General features: G+C 43.3%; 1 protein-coding gene across 3 annotated transcripts in view; it reads right to left on the reverse strand.

Moving 5' to 3' along the window:
* The window catches only part of LOC125751100 (receptor-type tyrosine-protein phosphatase O-like), a 49,698-nt gene that overhangs the window by 12,669 nt on the left and 15,087 nt on the right, over positions 1 to 21,942 (reverse strand). For 2 of the 3 annotated variants that reach the window (XM_049029655.1, XM_049029646.1), the window contains exons 2-16: positions 17,564 to 17,837; positions 17,152 to 17,307; positions 15,633 to 15,785; positions 14,207 to 14,719; positions 13,381 to 13,542; positions 10,125 to 10,321; positions 9,211 to 9,331; positions 7,862 to 8,055; positions 6,898 to 7,009; positions 6,582 to 6,745; positions 5,651 to 5,771; positions 3,775 to 3,908; positions 2,539 to 2,680; positions 1,827 to 1,947; positions 1,337 to 1,405 (exon numbers count right to left, since the gene is read on the reverse strand). In XM_049029655.1, the coding sequence (XP_048885612.1) occupies positions 1,337 to 1,405; positions 1,827 to 1,947; positions 2,539 to 2,680; positions 3,775 to 3,908; positions 5,651 to 5,771; positions 6,582 to 6,745; positions 6,898 to 7,009; positions 7,862 to 8,055; positions 9,211 to 9,331; positions 10,125 to 10,321; positions 13,381 to 13,542; positions 14,207 to 14,719; positions 15,633 to 15,785; positions 17,152 to 17,307; positions 17,564 to 17,837 (2,633 nt within the window). The other variant, XM_049029661.1, reaches the window with a different exon arrangement.

A 21,942-nucleotide genomic window follows, 5' to 3' on the forward strand; every position in this document is an offset into this window, starting at 1 on the left:
TTTTATTTTTATATAATTATACTGCACTTATTGTGTTGGTGGTTTGAATATCACAGGTGTTTTTTTAAATATTTTTACAGGAAGTGTGTGCAAAGTGTATTCTGGGGATATATAATATTTCCTGCTCTAGGCAATATTTTCTAATAGAACTGAACAGCCAGTTTCACTTTCTCCAGATTGCTGTGTCAGAGCTAAATGGCACAATGTTTTTATTGTATTTTTTTATCATTTTGTAAATATCCTCACACTTTTTGTTTTGGCCTTTAAATACTCCACAAAATGAGAATTAAAAAAATTAAAAAACAATGATCTTCATGAAACGAATGAATGTCATAATTGGAATTCATGGCTTATTTCAATTTTTGGAATGAGTATTTCAGCAAAATCATGAGAACTGACATTATGTACCTTCGGTAACTCCTTAAGGTCGAGTTTTCAGTAATTTATAAACACATTCACAGTGCATTGTAATGCATTCATAAAGCATTATAAACATGGCTATAAATATTTATAAAAAGGCATAACAAATTATAGTCATGATTATATGCATTATTACCGTCTTATGAAGTTCTCATCTATAATACACTATAGATACCTTCACAATGCAGTACAAAGCATCCTTAATGCTTATACTGACCATTATAATGCATATAGTGCATTATAGATGAGAGCTTCATAAGGCAATTACTGTATAATGCACAATAAACATGACTATAATGTGTTCTTCATTTTGATAAATATTTATAGCCATTTGTATAATGCCTTATGAATGCATTATTACATGTTATGAATATGTTTAAAAATGACTAAAAACATGGCCTTAAATAAAGTGTTACTGTACCTTCTTCATTATTCACACCTTTCAGTGGACAAATGAAAAATCCATAGAAATAAATAACCACATTTAAAAGACCAAACAGCAAAGTGTGAAGATTTCATTCTGCCTTAAGAGGATCAGATTGCTTGGGGTCGGACCTTGTATGTATGTTTTTTCTGGTTGCTTTAGGACATGCTTAAGCAGTATGTAAGCAAAGCATTACACAGACAAATCCCTCATCTTGCTCTAATCTTCCATAAAATTTCACTCTCCACATTTCAGAAGCTATGGCCAGCTACTGGATTAGATATCACCGAGGGCCGTTTCTTTTCTTTTAAAGAGCTGAGCACAGGAGCTGAGATAAACTGCTGAGGGTGGGAAATCTACTTCCCAAAATAATCCATGAAGTACACGGGGGCTTTAAGGTGAGGCATCCTGTCCGAAAACCAGGCTGGGTCGAAGCCTTCTTCTCTGACAGGCGTTCTGAGAGGACGGTGTGTAAGAGTAATGGGGTCCTACCAGTTGTAGGGTAGCTTCCCGTCTCGCTCAAAGGAGGCAAAGTTGACGAATGTCCCAGCCCCACATTCTCTGAAAGAACAAACAGATGTCCATCACGACAGCCTCCCGGCGGACGTGACTGTCTCTGATTACCTTCCTCCAGTCACGGGTCCCACAGATGCAACTTACACAGACAGCCCTAATTTTCTGCTTGCTGAATCTTACACACACCTTTTGTTTAATGATCTAATCTGCATTTCAAATTTGTCTCACTGGGTAAAGAATATGCAGGTGACACAGAAAAGGCCAAGCAAATATCACCGGTGTATATCGAGCAAAAATTTACACCTGCATTTTGGTCTGATGACCAATGCACCTGTGCATTTACATCAGTTAGTCTCTTGCTCAGTCAATCCTAATTATGTTTCATTATGGTGCTGGAAGGAACATTCGAATTACAACCACGTGGAAATTCCAGACAGCAAGAGGTTTTCGAAGGGAATGATCTTACCTGGACATCTGTATGTGCTTCTTGCGGAGCACGATGAGGATGAAGAGGAGCAGGCTGATGAGGAGGACGCTGAGGACGGCTAGTGCAGATATGGCTGCCACACTGGGATTCAGCTCCCTGGCTGGAATGAGATCGGATGCATGTAACAGAGGAGCAAAACACCACAGCCATAAGAGGGTGGGGGGGGGGAGCATTCATTAAAGATCGGGTGTTTCTCAATACCAAGAAAGCAAAGATTGCACTTGTGGTCTTGGCAAGACTGGTTTTGATAACTGACCTCCCAAAAAAGAACTTGGGCCACAATGAATCATGGGATTGGTCTCATTCAGCGAGGATGCAACTGATGTATCCTTGATATTTGGGGAGGAGCAAGAACGACATCTGGGGATTTATACCATCCCCTGTACATCTGTCCTTGAGTATTGGAACTGGTCTTCGGCAATGGAAAATGACATAAAATGGGTCCACGACAACACAAGTACGGTCAAGTATACATATTGAGAAACACCTCTGCAGAAGCCTCTCAGTACAGGGCCTGAAAAAACCATGGCAGATGCCAAATGGGGCCAGACAGTTTGGGAAAATAGTGAGAAACATATTACTGTCATTATGACCTAGAAAGCAGCAGGGTGCCTCATTCACACTTAGGGCCCCTCTGTGTACGCCTGCATAGCATCCCCAAGCGGAGGAGGAGGGGGGGGCAGCAACCCACCTTGGGTGGAGATGGCCACATAAGCAGGCTCGCTGGGAGTGCTGTAGCTGTAGCTGGTGACGCTGCAGTTGTAGGTGGTGGCAGGTAGGAGGTTGGAGACTGTTGCCACATGGGAGTGGACAGTTTGGGCTTCCCTCTCCCCCTGGTCAACGTGGGACAAACGGTAAGCAGACCCCTCTGTGTGGCTCATAAGACCACAGTCATCACTAAAGCCCAGTGAAGCAGTAACTGAGAATGAGAGGTCCCAGTAAATCAAATCAGCTCCCAGTAAAAGTGTAACAGGACCCCAGTAAGACAGGGCCACAGTTTAACACAATCCCATCATTCAAATTCAGAAAATTCACATAATTTCCTACCAACCAAAACTTCAATTCCAAAGCCAGGCCAATATCTACTAACGCAAAGGAGATGTCTAGGAAAACCAAGGGTATATCTTGGAAAGCAGTGAAGATATATAGGACAGCCATAGAGATGTGTGCAAAAACCAAGGAAATGTGCAGGAGACTCAAAGGGACACCCCAAGCTAGGACAGACTGGCTGGGCTACAGCCCCTCCCAATAGGTTACCCTAGTAAATCACTTAAGCTTAAGCATGTTAAGGTGCTTTTCAGCCATTTGGACATAAACACTAGAAGCATGCAGCATGGCTCTCTCATTAAGGAATATAAATCTCCCCTCTTCCCTGATCCACCACTACTGTTTACAGACCTGGCCCTTGGCCAAGAATAGATTCATTCACATCATTAAGTGCAGCCTCATAACCATACTGCTCCCTGCTCCAAAACGTTTTCCTAGCTTAAAGACATTAGCTGGAGCAATTGTGGTGTTACAACTCAGATATTGATGTAATCAGCAAACATTGATATATATATATATATATCAATGGCTAAACTACAAAACCTTTAGCTGTTCTGCTTGACTAAGAAATCAGCACTTGTACTATTAAACTGAGGGTGTTAGGATCCTGTGTCTGTGACCAGGAAGTTTCCGGTTTGCAGTTGGGCTCCAGAACAAGGAATGTAAACCACCGATTGTGACAGGGACCACCTGACTTTGATTTCTCAGAAAAAGGCACTTTGAATAAAACTGTCTGATGAATAAATTCAAGATATACGTAAGAAGATATACGTAGAAACACCAATAAATGAAAAAACTTGTCTTAGTTATATACTGAGCTATGTATCCACCTCCAGTGATCCATGTAAAACAGTGCCACTATGTCAGGACAGTGACTTACTTTCGTGCTCCTACTGAGGCCCACTTGCTTGCAGGAAACCCGGTAGAAATCCACGATTCCTTCCTCGACCCAGAGCAGAGACACCGACGTGTGTGTCGTGTTGACAGCGTAGAGAGACTTTGGACGAGCCGGTTCTGTGAAATATCACAAATTAATGAGCAGCCTATATATGTACAGTCAAACTTCGGATTACGAGTAACTTGGTTTGCAATGGTTCTTCTCTCTCTCTCTCTCTCTCTCGCTGCGGTATTGTGGGTAATCATTTCCCATGCTCGGTCTCAGTCGGCGTACCTCGCTCGTATAGTCAAAATTTAGTAGAAAAGCACCACTCGAATAAGGATGTAGCAGTGCAAGCGATGAGTCTGTTTAACGACAATGCAATGACACATTTCCACGAAATCGAAAAGGAGGCAAAAGCAGCTGTGATTTGATAGGTTCCTTGTTAAAGTCACACAAAAATAAAAAGATTCCAGTGAGCCAAGAGATAGCAGTGACAGTGATTCCGTTAGTTATAGTGAAAGTTGTCCTACAAAATAACCCTCCTCTTCTCCTCTCTCTCGACTCCCTCACACCATCCACGATTCTTTTCAAAGATAAAGGGCAGGTTAATTTGTTTTATGTATTTTTACTTAATATTTTGTATGAATTATTTTTATATAAATATTTTTGGGATTTGGAACGTGTCATGCCCGGCTCGTCCGCTCCTCGTGTGTGCCACGCCCCCTGATTACCCACGTGTGTTTCCCGAATTGTACCCAGCTGTTTCCGTTTGCTGTCATTCAGTCTGGTGTATTTAAGTCCTGGTCTCCCCTGTTTGCTTTGTCTGTCATTGATGTTAGTTGGCGTTACATGTCTCCTGCTCCCAGTTTGTATATTAAACCCTCGTTAATCCCCGACTTCCGCCTGCCTGCATCCTTCTTGCCCGTTCGCCTTGAACGATCGCCGCTCTGCCCGCGATCCCCGAGCGTTCCCGTGACAGAACGAATCATCTCAGTTTCCATTATTTCTAATGGGAAAATGTGCTTTGATATACGAGTGTTTTGGAATACGAGCACGCTTCCGGAATGTATTATGCTCTCAATCCGAGGTTTTACTGTATTTTTATTGGAAGTCTTGCTATTATGTACATGCTATGTAAAAATCAATATTCATTATACGTCATCCCAGAAGTAAGGACGTAAGTAAATCTGGATGTATCCCTGTCATTATAGGGGAAAGGTCAAATAGTACTACTAGTGATGCATCACTACCATTTTTTTGAGTACTGATGCATGTTTTCTGGTACTTACTGATACTGATACCAAGTAGGGCTGTGCAATGTCAAATAATATGCCTTATTTTAACTAATAAATGTTGGGATAATTCTGAAATCCCCCCCACCCCCCCCCCCCCACTGAAACATCAAGCGGGGCACTCAACACTGTTTTTTCTGAAAAATGAAATTCTGAAAGCCTGCACAAAAAAATATACAGATAGTCTAGTAAAAGGCCAGCATTATGACTTGCTACCCAGGGGGTGGGTGGATGGCAGATCATAGCAGGGCTGATTATTGTTTTTTACTCTCTGTGGAAAACAATGAATTGGCAGGTTAATTATTATGTCACTGTAAAACCTTTAAAGCAGTGGTTCCCACTGTAGCAATCTCTCCACACTACAGTTACTGTAAGCACTGTAACCATCTCTCTACACTGCAGTCACTGTAAGCACTGTAGCCATCTCTCTACACTAGTTGCTGTAAGCACTGTAACCATCTCTCCACACTGCAGACACTGTAAGCACTGTAACCATCTCTCTACACTACAGTTACTGTAAGCACTGTAACCATCTCTCCACACTGAAGACACTTAATGCATTGTAGTGGTGCAGTGGTTCTGACCCAGTTTGATGATGTGCGGTGTGGATGTATTGTTGCTGCGTTCCGTGCATGCTGTCACAGTCAGGTTGTAGATGTCCCCAGGGGGCAGAGCCAGCGTTGCCTGCATGGCAGTGCGGGGCACCTGGAGGAGCAAGGGGGTATCAATCAGCATGGGGGCTCCTAACACCTGGACTAAATGCAATAAGTAGCAATAAGCATGATAACTATCATAGGCGTTACAATGCTCATCAACTGGCATCTCTTAAATAACTAAACTGTATTTCTGTCTCGAGGATACAATGCTAGATGACACTACAAAGACCTGAACTATTATCTTGGAATGAGCTCCATTCAATCTGAGACATTCCTCTAGAGATGAATTCAAGTTCTATTGACAAGCAGGGTTACAGGTAATCAATACATCATGTCACACACCACCTTTGACTATGCTTGAGTTTTGAAAATTAGGATCTTGCACATGGCCCTTTGTAACGTACCTCCAGTGTACCGTTGGGTTAACCGCTACCCTTGTCAACCCAACACCCCCAACACTCACAAAACCCTCCACCAGTGTAGGTTGAACATCACATGATAGCAGGCTAATTGGCTGGAAATTTCAGGCAAGCCCAGGCTTCAAAATATTTGTTTGGCAGAATATTCTTTAATTAAGCATCTGCTCTGTTGTTGATTGTAAAGGGATGTCGGTATGGAAGGTAATTGGGCCTGTTAAGTGCCTTGTGTAGGAGCTTAGAGTGACAGGGGGGCAAGCAGCGAGTCTCGAGGTTGAGGTCTTGACACCCCTAGGCCTGAACTGCTTTAATTAGCCCCCTAAGGAGCACTGACAACACGATCGATGCCCTATGTGCCGCCCTCATTAGCCACCCACATCTGCTGCAGCCAGCTGAGCGGCGCTAAGCCGGCTCGCACGCGGGAGACGGCGCGGGAAGCTCACGTTGGCAGACGCTCGTCTCCTGGCCCCTCTCATGCCCTCGGCCGCCACCTGCCAGTGCAGCATGCGGGAATGGGACAGGTCAGTGAAGATGTCCCCGTAGGTCCACCTGACGTGGAGCACGCTGCTGAAGTATTCCACCAGGGATATGTGGGGCGCCTCCGGAGCTGTAAGTCAGTTTGTAAGGAAGGGATTCATTGATTTATTGCTGCAATGCTGTAAGGTTTCAGGTAGTGGGTAAGAAAAATCAAATTATGATTCAGATTCTGGCTGCTTGGACGTTGTTGTGGGAGCGTTGTTGTGGGAGCAGGTGGAGTACCTGTGATGAAGCTCACAGTGGATCTGTCACAGCAGCTTCGCGCCGGCTCGCCCCATGTCTCCATGGTGACGCGGAATTTGTAGTACCAGGCGGGCAGTAGGTCTGTCACCCTCTGAGAGGCACATGAAGTTCAGCTTAGTCAAACCTATCTTCAGCCCTGTTAGCCTGTACATGATGTAATACACTGTGATGTAATCCCTCCCACAGTCATGTGCCCTGAGTCAGAGTGGCAGAAGTGAAGCAGCCTGCACTTAAAGTATGAGGTGAAATGAAGGCCATTGGCTCTGTTCTCTTCACACCCTGGGGAATGTGATTTTACATCAATGGGCCACAACTGGCAAAGACTCATAGTAAATTGTACTACAAGGATTTATGCTAAAATCTTTCTTAACTCCTGAAGTCCACTCAAATCAAACAGAGGCCTAAAGCAATTGATGTTTAATGTCTACCCAGTAGGGATCACTCAGTGCTGTCAGCTTTGAGGTCCGGTGGGACACAGATGTGCTTCCAGTATCCAAAACTTCACATACACAATAGGTCATATGGTCCATACTAAGAAAGTAATGATTTTTTTTTTCAGCAAAATGGTCACTGGTTTAAATCAACTCCTGATATCATAAAAAAAACTGATTTTACAATAAGAATACCCATATATAGGGTTTAGAAATGGTTAATAATCATGTTATTAATTAAGTTGTACCACATTGTAAACGATTAATTGACAAATTAATTGACATGTAAACAAGTGTTTTTTTATGAGTCAGTGCCATTTATAAATGGTAAAAAGCAGCCTTATGTATCGTTCCACCAAAAATTTGATAGTCTGTCAAATAAAGCTCAAGCTTTTAGTTTCACTGCAATATTGATCGTAGCTCAAATGATGGCACTTAACATCAGTAACCATCCAGCTGAGTTAATGAGTGAAGGGGCAGAGTGCCTCTACATAGGGAGCAGTAGGTGTTACCACAGAGGCCACCAGCGAAGAGGTGGCAGTGAGCTCGTAATAAGTGCTCCACTGCGAGGTGAGCGTGGCTGGGTTGAAGAAGAAGGTCTCTACGATGTACTTGTGGAAGGCCACATTGTGCGGCCGCTGCCAGCTCAGGATGGCCTCCCAGGGACTCAGAGAATGCACAGCCAAGTTCTGGACACCCAGCGGCACTGGCGGGGAATAAAAACACCGTGTAACCAATCACAGTCTGCTAGGCGCTGGACAATAAAATGATGGTAACCATCGCAGTGCAGCAAAGCCTATTGAGTGTAACTGTTTTGAGTCTAGAGTAAATCAAGACAAAAACACACAAGGCTTGTAGTGCATGAACATTTTAAAACCAATGCATGTATGTAATATGTAGTTGCAACTTTTCAATCAATTATCTTGATTTAATTTCTTAAAAGCACCACCTTGACGAACTGTGATTTGTAACTGAATTGATTTCCCTCTCCCCTCCCAGTGTGTGGCTGTTGTTGTCTGTGTTGTTCTCCATGCTATCACTATGTGGCGCTGTTTTTGTTCCATTTTGGTGCGACATATCTAAAAATAGTCTTCACTGATACAATGCGCCTGCAAATTTTTAAAAAGTTCAAGAAAATAGTTTTGGAGTTATGCTGTTCACAATTTCAAGTTGCCCTTTCCTTATTTTGCTGCCACCTAGCACTGTTGCTTCAATTTTGGGGCAATTTATCTCAAAATTAAATGAGCTTTAGATATTCATCCATTTAATGATTTTGTGAAGAAGTAGTGAGATTCAGCAAACACTTTTTGACTTATATTCACAAGGTCAAATGTCATCTGCCGTCACCCTTTCCTTTGTTGCCACTATAGAGTGATATTATAATGTTGGGGTGATTTTTCTCAATATTTCACAATGTGTCTGCAAAATTTGATAATTTCAAATATAAATATATTTTGAATTATCGTGATATTGAATGGTGTCGGACAGGTCTTAATATCATATGAATTACCCATCCAGGTAATACAATTAATCTGTTTCCAGCCATCTTCAAAATTATCTTAAAAGATGATAAATGATGTCAAATTATTTATTGTGTTGAAAACAATGGATGAAAAGAATATCTGTTTACATTGTTTTAAATGAAAAACTACATGAGGCCAAACAATGCTCCGCCAAACATTTTGTTGTTACCAATAGCCTACATTCTGCACATAGCACGAGACAGGTTTATACTCTTGTATTATTTACCGATCTTTCACTCTCCTATGACTGACTGCCACCAAACATCTCTACAGCAGTGAGTGCTACAATCCATCAATCAGGATGCAATGGCTGATTTTTGCGTCCATGGGGAACTCACATGTTGAGATGATGACGGGGTCTGAGGCAGGTCCGACGAGAGGGCCATTTGTGAAGAAGACCAGAACCTGGTACTGTGCACCGGGGGTTAAGTCGGTGATGATGTCACTGGTAGTATTTTCCTGTGGAGACAAAAACACTTCTTGTCCATGACATTTACTATGACCCACAAGCCATTAATCTCTGAAGAAGTAAAGGTTTCCAGTGTGCTAAAACACTACCAATGACAGATGTGCAGGGTACCTCTGCAGCGAGGAGGATTTCTGCTGATTGTGTTTGGCTGAATCCAAAACATTCCGACCAATAATTTCATGCCACTCACACATGTGTCACAAAGCCCGACAACTGAACCATCGGCAACTGATGGTCATAGACTGCATTCATTGCATGGCTTGGGTACACTTTTATATACCTGAGAGTTTTGTTGAGCTGGGGTTCCTGGAAGGAACATTTGGTAGGTTAGGTGTTGACCTGTCTGGAAATGTTACTTCCGAGAACTGGGATACAGAAGGAGATGGTATAGGGCTAGGAAGTCATAAATAGCTAATCAGAACATTTTGTTAATCATATAGCAGCTCCTCTCCAGAATGTGCAAGATTAACATGTTGCTGTAACTGTATAAGAGTGCAGAGCTCCAGGGTCATCTTGTTGCAGTAGCTACTCTCCAGCCTCTGGCTGAGTCTCAGTTTAATGTGCTGCTGTAACTGTATCAAGAGTACAGTGGTCCAGCTTCACCTCACTGTAATAGCTTCTCTCCAGCCTCTGACCAAGCCTCTATATAATGTGCTGCTATATCTGTATCAGAGTGTTGTGGTCCAGGCTCACCTCACTGTAATAGCTACTCATTAGCCTCTAGCTCAGTCTCAGTTTAATGTGCTGCTATAATTGTATCAGAGTGCAATATTCCAGGCTCACCTCATTGCAATAGTTACTCTCCAGCCTCTGACCAAGCCTTGGTTTGGAGCAGGTAAGAGATAGTACAGACACCAGGCTTCCATTAAGGTTTGTTGAAGGTGCAGCCCAGGAGATGGCTGCTGTATTGGAGTTCAGCATCCTCACCGTCACAGCCTGGGGTCGTTCCTTGGGCTCTTCAAACCACTCCCCACTGGAACCTGCCAACAGAGCACTGGCACTGGGAATCCTAACAAATGCTATTAAAAATAGTACATGCTGGTATCTGCAATCTATAGCAAGCTACACATATCAGGTCTTTTAGCTAGAAGTACCTGCAAGAGGCAATTGTTGTCAGCAGTGTTTAACGCAAATACTTGCAATATCTCAATGACATCATGCCAGTTAACTATTAATTCTAGGAATACATCAATTATATGTAGTCCACTACTCAAATAATCATGCAACACAGGAGTACATAGCGCAGAAATTACATCAAGTCACTGAAGTTAAGTCAGCAACCACCTGTCATATGCACAATTAAGTTACAACTGGCAGGCAGAACTGCATCACGTCTAGTAACAGTGACATCTGCTTTGGTAGATACCCAGGAAATCAGGTGTCATTCCACACACCATGAAAATTATTTTGAGTGAAATCATTTTTTTTACGTAAATTTTTATCAGAATGTTAAATACTCAACCAGAGGTACCAAGATATTAGATCGTGTATAGGATAATATTGACAATGCATATAATACTTTAGCCTGCCCCCATCTAGGACAGTATGACCGCCTTTCATTGATAATGTTGGCAGCTTACAAGCCACACATTAACAGGACAAGACCAAGTGATGAAGTGGTTTGAGTCTGGCCTGAGAGGGCAATATGACAATTACAGGTACAGAGTGGAGCATATTTGGTGAAAACAATTACGTGGTTGATCTTAAACAGTATACCTCATCTGTCATATCCTACATCAGCAACTGCACTGAAAGTGTAACCAACACTAAGGAAATTCGGGCGTTTTCTAATCAAAAACTTTGAATGACCAAAGAAATCTAGAGTCTACTGAAACAAAAAAAATGCTGCTTATAGAGCAGGTGGCACCAGCCTGTAGCGTAGCTGAGGCTAATCTAAAGTGAGGCATTTGTGCAGCAAAACACAACTACAAATGGAGGATTTAAAGAACAATAAACCTTGATGCATGTGGCAGGGCATTCAAGCTGTCACACATTATAAAAGAAATAATAATTCGCTTATGAGCAGCAACCTCTCAATGGTGGAGGGACTCAACATGTTTTTTTTTACGCTTCATTTGACACCAGATCCTCCAACCACTGGAATTGGACATTAGTGAGGTCAGAATGGTCCTGCATGGTGTCAGCGCTCAAAAGCTGCTGGGCCTCACAGTATCCCAGGTCAGATACTTTGAGCGTACATTGATCAGCTGGCAGAGGTGCTTACTAATACCTTTAACTTCTCATTGACCACTGCAATGGTCCCACAGTGCCTCAAAACTTACATACGATTGTGACCATCTCTGAACAGCAGCGACAGGACAGCGACAGCAGTAAGTGACAGGAGCCCTAAAATTTTGGAATATAATTGGATTGAGCTGGGTTGGGGGTCCAATTTGATATGTTTTCATGGGGCCCAAAATCTCTAGCAGCACCCCATGGTTACCGCACTTTGGCACCAGGATAGCTCTTCAGGCCTGATTCTGCTCACTTTTTAAGAAGAATTTTGATCATCCCACCACTGGCCAGGATATCTGTGCTCAGCTATGTGAACTACGCTGTGGGTAGTACAGATGCAGGGTATGCCAAAGAATTTTGCATCTAGACTGCAAAAAGTGGGTGAAATAAAAACCTTAGTTAGGTTCTTCAGGATACCACAGTGCATTATCACTGACTGTGGACCACAATTCACATCTCAAGTGTAGAAGGCATTCTAAGATAGACTTCTTTAATCCCACGAAGGGCAATTACAAGAAAATTCTATGCCCTATTGGGCTTTAACCTTAGTCCATCCTCTAGCTATCACCCTCAAACAACTGGACAGAACATCTTAATCAGGAAAATGGTTGTTGTCCTCAGATAGTACTGCTCGTCAAACCAGCAGGACTTGAGTCACTATCTTCCTTGGCCAGATAATGTGCAAAATTTGCTAATTCGTTCATCTACACACCTACCCCATTTACAATGTGTTTTAGGCTACCAGCCCCTTTTCCTATGAGAGATGAAGGTGAGTGAGATCCTAGCTATGAGTGGCCAAGTTACGGAAAAGGCCCACTGCAACTCCAGCCTCACAGCCTCCCCCCAATATTATACCAATTAATCTAATCAATAAAGAAGTCTTAAAATCACTGGTACTCAGCTGAGCTATGAAAAGTATTGAGTAATACATTTTGTTTACTCATTTTTATTCACATTTTTGAGAACGCAGGCCAATCGCTGAAGCAGGTTGTTGGTCTTCAGATTTGAATTACTGAAGTTAAACTTTTGGCTTCTGCAACTACATCCCCTCTCTAGCATTACCAGAATACTATAAGAGTCAGAGTCAGAGTCAGAGTCAGAGAGGTTTATTGTCAATTCCTTTACATGTACCAGCCATATAAAGATATCGAGATTATGTTTCCCACTGTCCCTTGCGTACATTAGACAAACAATACAGGATGGGATGAACTATAAAGTGCACAGAACAACAACCGAACAACAACGTAACCTGGGTTATACCAAATTCTAACGCTATTTCTAAACACTAAAAAATACAGTGGACAGACAAGACAGGACAGACAAACAAGTGTACAAGTACAGCACAACAGTATAAGTACAGCACAACAGAAAACATGTATGTGCAGTAAGCAGTGAATAAACGGTAAACAGCATGTAAAGTGCATGGATTGTAGCAGTAAACAATATGTAGGTAGTAACGTAAGATAAAAGAGATAAAACCTAAAACCTTGCAGACACTATCATCTCTGGTCCTCTGTACACCCCTCAGATTGCCAGTAGAAGGAATTCTGTTTAACAGCATTGTAGTGACGTTTATCTGACAAAAATACAGGTCGATACAGGAGCCAAATTGAGCCAAATTGAGCCAAACAGTCAATGTTCACTAGCGGCAGTCTGAGCTGTAATTAGCAACTGCCCCGAAGCCTGAATAAAAATGTGTCCAGTTAAACGGCCATTTTAATTATATATTGCTCCCAAATCAGTTAAATATGCAGAAAAACTCAGCCATACTGTAGGTGTCAGTGTGAGGGCAGGAGCGGCTTACTGAGGTAGAAGGTGAAGCTGGAGTCTATGCGGCTCTCTCTGGGCTCACAGTCTCCGGATGAGCTCTGTGTTGTCACAAGCACCCTGTAGCTCCCAGGTTCGTTCAGCTTCTTGACAAACTCCTGCGTGTTTTCTTCCACCTGGGACACCTCTGTGTCGTTACCTGCTTAAATATACACTCAGTTACATTCACAGACCTACCATACACACAGTACTGTGGTAAAGTTTTAGACTGCTAAAGAAAATTTTGTTTAACTTATGTTATGTCGGTGTAAAATTTCGATGCCTCAGTCATTTCAAAGCCTCTCGCAGTCACTCCAGTATTTCCCTTAACCATCCGATATACCAATGTAATCAATCAATCTAATTAAATTCATTAGAAATGGCTGAGGTGCCCATGAGGAGAGGGATGGATACCGAAGCAATGTTCTCCTAATCATCCAAGAAGCTATTAGTAACGTTTTTAGAGAACAGAAAATAATCTTCTGTTTTTTGTTACTCTTAATTTGCATTTGTTATAACGTTAAATTTATATCTGAAGAAATTTTCACTGACTAAACCGATAAATAACTTTGTTTGTGCAGCTCTGGATATATATAACAATTTAAGCAGTGTTCAGCGCTGGGTGGGTCACTAAATTCCCCAGTGAGGGATCCACTCACTCAAAAGCAAACTATCTTCAAGTAATGATACAAATAAAACATTAAATCATGAGGTTCTGTGTACATTATAAACACACAAGGGCTATTTTTAACATGAAAGAATGTATGTCATTGCACATGCATGTCCCTGCGTTGTGGCATCCGTTTATCACAAAGCAGACGCACCATTTCTGGAGATGTTGACTACAAAGCCATCAAACATGGTTGGTGGGCGAGGTGCCTGCCACTGCAGCTCCAGCAGAAGGTGGGGCGGCCCAGAGGTGGGCAACGAGGGCGCACGATGATGGGGTTGGTCCATGCCAGAACCCGAATCGCTCTGATCTTCAGATTCTACGACTGGTGCGTTTACAAACTCCTCGCTCGATATGGGGCCAGAGGAGGTGGGGCTGGCTGTGGCCAGTGGCCAATAGGCTTGCGAGGAGCTCTCATTCCTTGTACTGCTGGTGGACGAGTCATCTGCCGAGCCATTGGAGCCGTGGGTTGGGCTCAAGTATTCCTGTCCAGTGGCAAAGCTCCATGGGTCCCCTTCTTCCTCCATAGGCACCACCTCATCCTGTCCATCTATCAAGGGGACGTCACCAACCAGGCGAGAGTATGACCCGCTACGTGCAAGCCGCGGTGCTGCTTTCCGGCTCAGACGAATAATCCGGAAGGAGACATTGAGGGGCGGGTTGGGTGCTGTGAGACAGGAACCGAAAATGAGCCGTATCATTTCTCTTAAAGCCACATGTACATTCATTTTCAACAGACAATGATTTTAACGACGTTTCAGAGGGAACATTTGATTATTTCACATTAACATGTAGTCTCCTTTGATGGAAATAGCCACTCAAATTCCCTTTGAAAGAAGCCTCGGCAGTATTTAACAGATTTGAATAATTAATGACTCGGCAGGCATTAATCTGCAAGGGAAGCCGTCCCCAATAAGATCGGGGCCAAACGCAGGCACCCCTAGAGGGAGTGACATTTAATCCAGTCACTCTGTTTCAAATTAACAAAACAATAGCAAGCCCCTACCTTCGCCCAATTTCTATTATTTCCAACTACTCCAGCTTTCATCTGAAGCTCCCCATCCAAAACCATCAGGTATGAGCCTCCAACATACTCAATACCAAGGCCAACGCTCTCTTTGCGTTTGCGGTCAGTGGCAGCCCCCCCCCCCCCCCCCCCCCCCCCCCCAGCCTGTCACTTTGAAAACCAGCTGCCCCAATCTTGCTTAATTTAAAAAAGTTCCCAAAAAACAAAATCACAATCAAGCATGTAATTTATATTGGTGGGTGTGATACAAAATGCATCTTGCATTTTTTCAGTGGTCATATGATAAGTACTCTAAACTGAATATAAGTAACCTTAATCACAAAGTAATGGAGACACAGATTATCACCATTTGACCATATTATTATTATAATTATTATTATTACATAATTACATGGTGGCACTGTGGCCTCATGTAGTTGATTGGATTTAACTCTCAATCGGATTACAGTTGTATACTGTACCTGACCAGGTAGATCTCGCTCTCCAAAGTGACCTATACTTGCATTAATGCCCCGCTTAAGGTTAGCAGGTATTGCCGTTGCGTTTCGGGTACCTGTCCTGTGCCGGCCGGGCTGGTGGAGCACCAGACTGTGCTGGACCAGGGTGCTCTTGTTGGATGTGGCCTCTGACACCAGCTGGAAGGTGATGTTGCTGTAGCAGGTTCCAGGAAGCCAATGTTTGAAGACGGTTTTCCCCTTGAAGAAGTCTAATCCAAAGGAAAGTTTTTATTATTAATAATGACACTTTACCGATCCTTTGATATGATTCCATTCAATAGGAAAGATCTCCAAAAGTGTCCCACAAGTTCAATCTGTAATCAAAGTAACCCACAAGTTTATGCCCCTAACAGTCTCTGTACTTTGCACAACTAAAACATCATTTCAAAGTATTTAAACATTTACTCTTATGCTTAACGTGTTTAAATGACGTGTATACACTATATGGACAACAGTGTTTGGACATACCTCACAACCACTGAATTCAGGTGTTTCATTCAGACCCACTGCCACAGGTATATAAAATCAAGCACCTATGCATTCAGTCAGGTTTGCAAATATTTGCAAAAGAATGGGTCATTCAGAAGACCGTGGTACTGAACTGTCATAGGATGTCACCTTTGCAATAAGTCAGTTAGTGAAATTTCTTCCCTGCTAGACATTCCAACGTCAAATGCAAGTGGTATTATTGAGAAGTGGAAGCAACAGAAACTCAGCCACGAAGTGGCAGAACATGTTAAGTAACAGAAGGAGGTCGCCGAGTGCTGAGGTGGATAGTGAGTAAAAGTCACCAGCACTCTGTTGACTCAGTAACTGCAAGTTTAAAACTTCCTCTGGCATTAACTCCAGCACAAAAACTGTGCACCGGGAGCTTCATGGAATGGGCTTCCATGGCCGAGCAGCTGCATGTAGGCCACATATCACCAAGTGCAATGTCAAGCGTTGGATGGAGTGGTGTAAAGCATGCTGCCACTAGACGCTGAAGCAGCGGAAACGTGTTCTGTGGAGTGACAAATCATGCTTCTCTGTCTGGAAGTCTGATGGATGAGTCTGGGTTTTGCAGATGCCAGGAAAACGTTACCTGCCTGACTGTAAAGTTTGGTGGAGGAGGGATAATGGTATGGGGTTGTTTTTCAGGGGTTGGGCTAGACCCCTTAGTTCCAAGGAAGTGAACTGCCAAGACATTTTGGACAATTCTATGCTTCCAACTTTATGGGAACAGTTTGGGGAAGGCCCTCTTCTGTTCCAGCATGTCTGTGCCCCAGTGCACAAAGCAAGGTCCATAAAGACATGGCTGCGTGAGTATGTCTGTGGAAGAACTTGAATGGTCCACACAAAGCCCTGATTTCAACCCCACTGAACACCTTTTGTATGAACTAGAACGGAGGTCGTGAGTCAGGCCTTCACATCCATCATCAGTGACTGACCTCAGAAATGCTCTTCTGGATGAATAATGGCCAGATGTCCCAAAACTTTTGTCCATATAGTGTAATTCACAGGCAGAGTCCAGTGCCTTGTAGAAGTAGCAGACTGTACTTGAGAGTGAAGTCGTTCTGCATGCTTAGCAGAACCTACCTTTGTACAGCATTGACCGCTGCTCGTGTCCCTCAGAGTAGCTGATATTTACTCGTGTAAAAACATTATTCTCTGCAGACTTGAGCTCAAAGATGACGCTCGTTTCCGGGGCAGGTTTGTAGTCATGGATAAACACGCTATATACTGGAAGAGGCTCTGAAATATAAGGACAAGGATATACTACAGCATGACACAAAAAATGACTTATGAAATATATTTCTACCAGTATCTGTCCACCCATTTTCTTACAATACCTGCTTTAAGATCCTTTTATAGATCATATTAGCCAGAAAATAATGAACAAATCTAAATTTACTGCACTATATTTACGGAGACAAAAAATAAACTTCTATTCATATTTCTTTCATCAAGTGTGTGACATCTGAAGCAAAAAGGTCGTGGAATTTCTTACTTGTCAGGAGGCTGACAGTCTTCACTGGCTTGGACCACACAGTGCCATTGCTGACCATGAGGCTGACCATGTAGCACAGGCCGTGATAGGAAGCGTTGAAGACCAGCGGTGGAGGGACAGAGTCGCTGAGGTTTTGAAACAGCAGGAAGTGGCTCTCAGGCTCGCCAGTCACCCGCACGCCGTACACTGTGCCGTTATCCACCATGTCTGCTGGCTCCAGCAACATCAAGATGCTGTTGTCCTCTCTGACAGTGGCCACGAATGACAGGATGCCCTGTTTCATGACACAGCATGCAGAACGAAGCAGCCTTAAAGACACAGGGTCCAGTGGAGAGTGTAGTATTTAGACATGGGGTTTCTGGGTCCCACAGTCTGAATGAATTAATGAATGATTGAATGAATGAATGAATGAATGAATGAATGAAGGAAGGAACTGATGAATGAATGTAATATTTACATAGCACTTTTCAAGACACCCAAAACGCTTTACGGAACCAATGTGGAGCCACTTATCACTGTGTAGCATCCACCTGGATGATGTAATGGCAGCCATTCTGTGCCAGTACACTCACCATACAGTAGCTAAGGTGGTGAAGGGGCAGGAGAGAATTCACCAATTATATATAAGGGATGATTAGGAGGCCAAATCTGAAAGGGCCACAGTGGGCAATTTTAGCCAGGACATTGGGGCACCACCCTTATTCTTTCGAAAGATGCTGAGGGATCTTTTATGACCTCAAAGAGTCAAGACCTCTGTTTTACATCTCATCCAAAGGACAGCACCATTTTTACAGCACAGTGTCCACTTCACTGCACTGGGGCATTGAGATTCAAACATACCACAGGATGGGCTTCCCTGTTGGTTACAGTGTCCCCATCACTACACTGCAGAATTGGGATAGACACAGACCACAGGATGGGCTTCCCTGTTGGTTACAGTGTCTCCATCACTGCACTGCAGCATTGGGATCTACACAAACCACAGGATGGGCTTTCTTGTTGGTTACAGTGTCCCCATCACTGCACTGTGGCATTGGGATAGACACAGACCACAGGATGGGCTTCCCTGTTGGTTACAGTGTCCCCATCACTGCACTGCAGCACTGGGATCCACACAGACCGCAAGATGGGCTTCCCTGTTGGTTGCAGTGTCCCCATCACTGCACTGCGGCATTGGGATCCACACAGACCACAGGATGGACTTTCCTGTTGGTTACAGTGTCCCCATCACTGCACTGCGGCATTGGGGTCCACACAGACCACAGGATGGGCTTTCCTGTTGGTTACAGTGTCTCCATCACTGCACTGCGGCATTGGGATCTACACAGACCACAGGATGGGCTTTCTTGTTGGTTACAGTGTCCCCATCACTGCACTGTGGCATTGGGATAGACACAGACCACGGGATGGGCTTCCCTGTTGGTTACAGTGTCCCCATCACTGCACTGCAGCACTGGGATCCACACAGACCGCAAGATGGGCTTCCCTGTTGGTTACAGTGTCCCCATCACTGCACTGGAACATTTGGATCTCCACAGACCACAGGATGGGCTTTCCTGTTGGTTACAGTGTCCCCATCACTGCACTGCAGTATTGGGATCCACACAGACCACAGGATGGGCTTTCCTGTTGGTTACAGTGTCCCCATCACTGCACTGGGGCATTTGGATCCACACAGACCACAGGATGGGCTTTCCTGTTGGTTACAGTGTCCCCATCGCTGCACTGGAGCATTTAGATCCACACAGACCACAGGATGGGTTTCCCGTATTGTCCCTGTCTTCAAGCATGAATAGTAATGGTGTTTGGACCCAGCTGATGTCACTTACACCTGTCCAATGCAGACATAATCACTGATCTCCAGTCAGAAGCCCATAAACTGGTCGACAGAAGACGCACAGGAAACAAGACGGGGTGCAGCAGGCGACACAGACCTGAAAGAGTTTGCTGTGTCTTTTTACACTCCTGACCTAGAACGATTAGTCACTCACAGGAAGCCTACAAATCCCTATTCCCAAAGCTTAAATATACAGTTTCTCCATTCAGCAGCAGGCAACGTGTATCTGCCATTAGCTATAAATTCAACTTGGAGTGTGTTCCAGTTTCTATCTGAGCTCACTGACTCACTCGGTACCGTGTAGGGAGATTTTTGTATTCAGGCCTACAGTAACATCGTTAGTCAAAAATGACTGACAGTTCACCTCTCTGAACTTCAGTTCACCTTTAAAGTTAAAACAAACAGAGGCTGACATTGCCACCATGGATTAAAGACCAGAAAGGAAGTGTGCGCAGCAGGCAGCTTTAATGATAAGAATTGACAGTTGTCCCAGAGGGCTCTCATTGAATCTGAATTCACAGATGGGACTTATAGTAATTTGACAGCGTCTACCAGGTTGAAACACTGATCTGTCCCTGTTGGACACTGAACTCCAGGTTTGATGTAACTAACGATTTGCTTGAAAACAGCAGATGGCAACCCTCTGATCAGGGAATACTCTACAACTGAAAGCTCATTGGTTCCTACACTGAATCGTCCCCTCAGCACTCTGCAGAATTTATATCCTTCTATTTTTATCCTTCCTGTTTATACCTCTCATTCTGTCTTACACCACTTCTCTACCCCATTCCTTCCTATTTATACCCCTCATTCTGTCTTACACCACTTCTCTACCCCATTCCTTTCTGTTTATACCCCTCATTCTGTCTTACACCACTTCTCTACCCCATTCCTTCCTATTTATACCCCTCATTCTGTCTTACACCACTTCTCTACCCCATTCCTTTATGTTTATACCCCTCATTCTGTCTTACACCACTTCTCTACCCCATTCCTTCCTGTTTATACACCTCATTCTGTCTTACACCACTTCACTAGCCCATTCCTTCCTGTTTATACCCCTAATTCTCTGTTTAACACCACTTCTGCACCCCTTTCCTACACAGTTCTTTTTACATCATTGACGGTCTATGCTACACCATTCCTAATCCCTTGTACCTATAGCTTGGAGGTCCTTGCAGTAGCAGTGACACTGTCCCTTGCTTCTCTGTGTCAGATTAAGACCAGCTGCCCGACATGGTCATCCTCATAGTTCTTTGTACTGATTCCAGGATTTTCACTATGCTGATGGGAGCAGAAATGACCTTTATGAGAAGGGAGCTGATTCACTGCATTTCATTGCTGGAGATGATTCACATCAGAGTCACACTGATTTAAAAATACATATTTCCAGATTCACTTTTACCATTATCGGAACATTCGTAATATTTAACAGTATCTAACTAATCAGTTTTAATATTATATAAAAAATATTATATATAAAATTATCACGTGAAATATGATACACAACATGCTGTGAATTGTGTTCCAAAAATCTCCACCTCCATCTAATTTAACCACACAACCTTTCTCCACATCTTCACTGTGTAACCCTGGAGATTTCTGCTAATCTACAGACATGCTTTAGAGATGGGTCTCTCTGAATAATAGTTTATTTCTTATGCCTCTCCAAAACAATGCCGTCTTATGGCGAACTCTTGATATGATTGACCAATGTACATTTACTATTTGCTAAGTAGTTGAACTGTGTATCTCTTTTATCACGCACATTACACCTATAACCTCTCAGATGTGTGGCCAGTGTCTGCCTGACCTACACAAGTTGCGCCTAAATCATGCAATACTCAAGTCATTTGTTAATGGCTAAGACGTCTATTCGAGGTCCATTTTGGATCTGCAGTAATTACGGCCTGTTTGTGATCTTCCCACAATGTTTTTGAAATTGCCTAATACACATGACCTCACATAGACGCCCTGCCAATTAGCAACCGAGTATTACATCATAACTTGCGTACGTTGGGCACACGTTTGTGCACCACCAGGGCAGACCTTCCTCAGCTTCAGTCTCCTTCTTGTTCAACCACTTTGGAGGGTCTGTGTCTTTAGGCAGTGCTACAGGGAACCTGTAGGTTGGTTTGATTCCATTTCCACTTCCTGATGTTGATCTTGTATGCCCACTGGGACAAAAAAAACTAAAATTGGTTCGTACTCTTTTTCTGAAAAAAGACCTCATTCATCTTCATTTTAAGAATTTCTCATTCTGTTTTCCACCATTGATCTCTAACCAAGGTAGGGTTATCTCCAGAGAAATGTAGCTTTTGGAGTGGTGCTTTGTCACTGAGGACCCTGCATCTGTGATCGGAACGCTACTCTTTCGAATCCCATGGTGTTGCATTTAGCCTTTGAGCAATGGCTGATCCTGCTTTCTCAAATGAACGTCACTTTGCATGAAAGCATCTGCTAATTAAAAATAAAATGTTACACTTCAGTGGTACACAGGAGCAGACCATCAGTGAGGGAATTTTGATAGGATGTTTTTTTT

The sequence above is a fragment of the Brienomyrus brachyistius genome, chromosome 1 (genome assembly GCF_023856365.1).
Source record: "Brienomyrus brachyistius isolate T26 chromosome 1, BBRACH_0.4, whole genome shotgun sequence".
Lineage (NCBI taxonomy): Eukaryota > Metazoa > Chordata > Actinopteri > Osteoglossiformes > Mormyridae > Brienomyrus > Brienomyrus brachyistius.